The sequence below is a fragment of the Trypanosoma equiperdum genome, assembly GCF_001457755.1.
Source record: "Trypanosoma equiperdum strain OVI genome assembly, contig: ctg_1758, whole genome shotgun sequence".
In the NCBI taxonomy this organism is placed as follows: Eukaryota; Euglenozoa; class Kinetoplastea; order Trypanosomatida; family Trypanosomatidae; genus Trypanosoma; species Trypanosoma equiperdum.
The window spans coordinates 6,097-10,114 of NW_027123791.1; the positions used below are offsets into that span (position 1 = coordinate 6,097).

At 40.7% G+C, this 4,018-nt stretch overlaps 1 pseudogene across 1 annotated transcript in view; it reads left to right on the forward strand.

The window, feature by feature from the left end:
• The first annotated feature begins 3,466 nt into the window (after positions 1 to 3,466).
• TEOVI_000524500:pseudogene overlaps positions 3,467 to 4,018 on the forward strand; it is a 617-nt pseudogene continuing 65 nt past the window's right edge. Inside the window, 2 exon segments of the mRNA in view lie at positions 3,467 to 3,985; positions 3,988 to 4,018. The exon segment at positions 3,988 to 4,018 is cut by the window's right edge and continues 65 nt beyond it. Coding sequence covers positions 3,467 to 3,985; positions 3,988 to 4,018 — 550 coding nt within the window.

Here is a 4,018-nt window from a genome sequence, read left to right on the forward strand (position 1 = left end):
CAAAAAAGAGCTGCTGCATCACTAAGAAAAAAGAACTAAATTCGTCGCGACGGTTCACTGCTAGTTAAAAATTATAAACCCTAATCCTAACCCTAACTAACCTTCCTACCTAGCTGCACAAAAAAATTCAAAAAAAAGGAAAAATCTTAGCTATCAGAAAAACAAAAAAAAATTTACAGAATCAGAATTTTTACAAACACAGCTCAGTTTTTCATGTAAATTTCGTTTTAAAATATATCAAATAGCAAAGTTCTTTAAATAGGGGGAAAATTAAAAAAGCAAAAATTCTAGCAAAAGAGGGGCCTTATGAATAACAAATGAATTGCTTCCTGTTGTGTTTGTGGTTGGCGCCACTGTTGCTGTAGCTTTTGCAGGATCTTCTTCGCATTTGCTATTTTTTTCATTATATTTCCACCCATCCTTTTCGTTGCATTTATCCTTGTCTTTTTCTTTCTTACAATCCTCTGCTTGCTTGGAACTTGTTGGTGGATTTGCTGTTGAAACTTGAGCTCTTAATGCCTTTTGATTGCGCTCAATGCAGTAGGCTATGTGGCTGCCGACTGGTGTCGAAGCCGAAATGGCGCTGCCCTTGATTTCGACATCTTGGCCAGACAGCTTATATCTTAGAGTCGTGTCGGACAGTTTTTCAATAAACTTTTCACTCACTTTTGCTTCGTCCGCGCCGAGCAAGCTGTTTACTGTCTTCTTTGCGACCTTTTTGCCGTCGTCTTTGTCCGCAGCTGTGCCAGTCAGTGTCCGAATAATGTTCAGGAATTCGGGGTCTGTTTTGAGGTCTCCGATAGTCAAAGTTGCCAGCGGCGCCGTTACGTGAAGATTAATCTGTTTTGCTTGGCAGATCGCATTGGCTGTTCTTTTGACGGTCATAAGCTTGTTTTGTTCATCCCCGGTGGTTTTTATGCACGTTGTACCGTCTCCCTCGTACAAACTTTGCTCTGACGGGTTCGGGAGCTGTGTTATCGTTAGGCTCTCTATTGCGACTGCGTTGGCTGCGTCTGTTAGTGTTGCCGCTCTGTTGGTTGCGCAGAATTTCCCTCCTGCTGCCGCGTCTGTTATCAAGGAACTGCTGCCGTGCGTGTGCGTCTTGGCTTCGGATTTGATGGACGCGAATGCTGTGTCTTGTAGTAGGTTGACAGTCTTTTTTTTGTGCAGTTCGCTGTAGCCTCGGTTGATCGCAGTGTCTTCTGCCTTATCGTTGTAGCAGACATCACCGTTGGATGCCATATTTTGGAGTTTTATCGTGCAAACCTTATGCGACCCGTTCGTTATATGCAATGAATTTGTTTCAAACTTAGGTCCGCTTGTTGCAGCCCCTGGTTTGCCGCCTAGTAAGTGCTTTGCCGTTTTCAGCATCGCCTCTCGTGCCCTCAAGTTCGTTGCTGCTGTTACAAGCGGCTCCGCGTTTTCCGCCAAGTTGTTGATGCTACTGGTTAGTCGGTGGCGCGCGTAATTTGAAAGCGCTGTAAACGCTGTTCGTTTGTTGTTGTTGTCGGCGCAGGCGCCGCCGAACTCCAGCTTCTTCAACTCGTCTGCTAACGCCTTGATTCCGGTGGCTGCTGTTTTCAGCTTGTCTTCGATGTTTCTTGCAAGACCACCAACATAGGTGATCTCTCTGCATACTGTCGTCACTTTGCCGACAGCTGTTGCCTCCACTGCGGCGCCTGGGACTGCCGCCAAAGCCAGAGCGACGTAGCAGATTGATAAGACTGTCTTTGGCATAAAATACATCCAGTTGCTTTTGAGTGCAATTTTCTCTTAAATCGTGTCGCTTTGTGCGCTGTTTCCAAAAAATAATCAACTAAAAGAAAGGAAATAAGCAAAAAAAGCAAGATATTTTTTGTGAACTAAAATTGTCTTGTTTCTTCTGCCTGGGTTAGGGTTATCCGCAAATATCATCGGTTTTACCTTCCGCGTGGTGTTTTGTTCTTTTGTCGATATAAGGGAGCTGCAGAGACGATCTAGTTAGTTGTGCCTTCATGATTCCACTATGCTCGAATGTACCATTTATTAACAACGGTGTTCTAGGAATTAACACTTAACTCTTGCAGAGATATTTTCGTGCTCGTTGCTACTGGTTAAAGGCAGTGTAAAAGAAAACGAAAAAAAGGACGGTGCACTTTTCTTACTTGGTGGGGTCGATAAAAAAGCGTGGATTTTGTTGTTTAAAGCTTCTAATTATACGTTACATCGTCCTTCATCGATACCTTTCGCGTACCTCCTGCAATCCACAATTTTGAAACTGTGCATTATAAAAATTCAGCCTATGTTTCTCCATTTAGAGCATTCTAGCATTTTGCTTCTTGCTACCTTCAATCATCTGTTATTCACAGCCTGCACTTTAACTCGGAATAACAAGATAATGGTGCTGTTTCTCACGTACACGCTCTCTTTTTGACATCTTTTTTGCCTTGTGCTGGCGGTTTGTTTCGCAGTCGTGTTTTTCTTTGTAGATTTAAGACAGAAAGCATTTTCCGCTCTTTTTGTTTGGGTAATACAGAACGCTAATTTTCCATTTTCGATAACTTTTATATTGATTACTCGCTTTCCAAATCTTTTAACGTCTTGCCAGTACAGTGTACTAAATTGGATAAGTCTCATTGTTAATTTTTTTACTTCATAGAGTTATTCCACCGCTCCATAAATGCACATTCTTATCCTTTTTCCCTGTTGTCTAGTAGGTGTGTTGTCAGCGGACCTTCCATTTGCTAGCAATGAGTGCGTCACAGCAGCTCCATGTGCGCAGGCATTGGCAGCTCACTGTGGTTGATACCAGCATGTACATACTTTCTTCATGGTAATCACTGTTTTATTTCTCGTGTTGATTGTCAGGATAGTCCGTTCCGTAACGGCATTAAATTTAATAATAATATCTGTGCTTTATTCTTCTTATTCTTTCCCACCTATTTACAGTCACCGTATATTACCATTCTTTTACTCGTATTTTAGATTGTTATTTCGTCTGCAGCACTCTTATTATAATATTCGTATATACACACTCGCAATAATCTCAATGTTTTTAAGTAGATTAGGAAGTGAAATATGATATTCACAGACTTATACATTTTCTATTACATTTAATGTGTTTCAGCGAAGTCTTTGTTGAAGAGGACACAACAGTAAATCAAACACAGAATGAGCTTAACAAACCAACAGTGTTTGTGGTTATAGGTTCAAACTCATGCGATTCAAGGATGGTGCAGGCCAATATCGATTTCCAAACTAAGCCATGTTGAAATTATTACAATCGCAATGGGAGGCTTGTGTAGTCATACTAATGGGGCTAGATGAGTTATGGAGTTTTTGGAAAGACAGAATGCAAGTGATGGGGATATTGTAATTCATTCAGATGGATCTGATGTTATAGTTAGTGATGGAAATAAGTATGACAATACTGTGGAATATTTTATACAAAAAAGTGAAGAAAGTGAAGAGACGTTTGGTGTAGAATATAGCAAAAGAGAAGCATATTTCCCCTATTATGTTCATGACAACATCAGAGCGTTATGCGCCTCAGTTGGATTTGCTCATGAACTCAGAGCACAAGGAGCATGTTAAAAGATAATATTGGATTTTTAATGTTGTTTACAGAAAAGAAGAAGAGAAAAAATTACCCCATTTACTAAAATCACCTCTGAGTGGAAACCCCTATCTTAGTGGTGGTGGTTTAATAGCCAGAGTTTGGGCATTTGGGAAATTTGAATATGCTTTTGGAGAGTTACTAAAGGGAAGTGGGGAGTAATAATGGCCAGAACAGAGTAATTACAATCCTTTATTTATTTGTAGTGCAATTGAAGAAGAAGCTGTTGGACAGACATTTGTGTTGGAGAGAGGCATGATTGGAGTGGACTATGATGAAAGATTCTCTTCTACGCCCAATAGTGGGTTGATTGGACCGGCCCCATTCATTCATTTTCCAGGTCAGCCAATTGCATGGGAGGAGAAAGCGAAGTTAATTGTAAAAAAATTATTTGGTATAAAAGGTTGAAAGGAAGAGAATTTA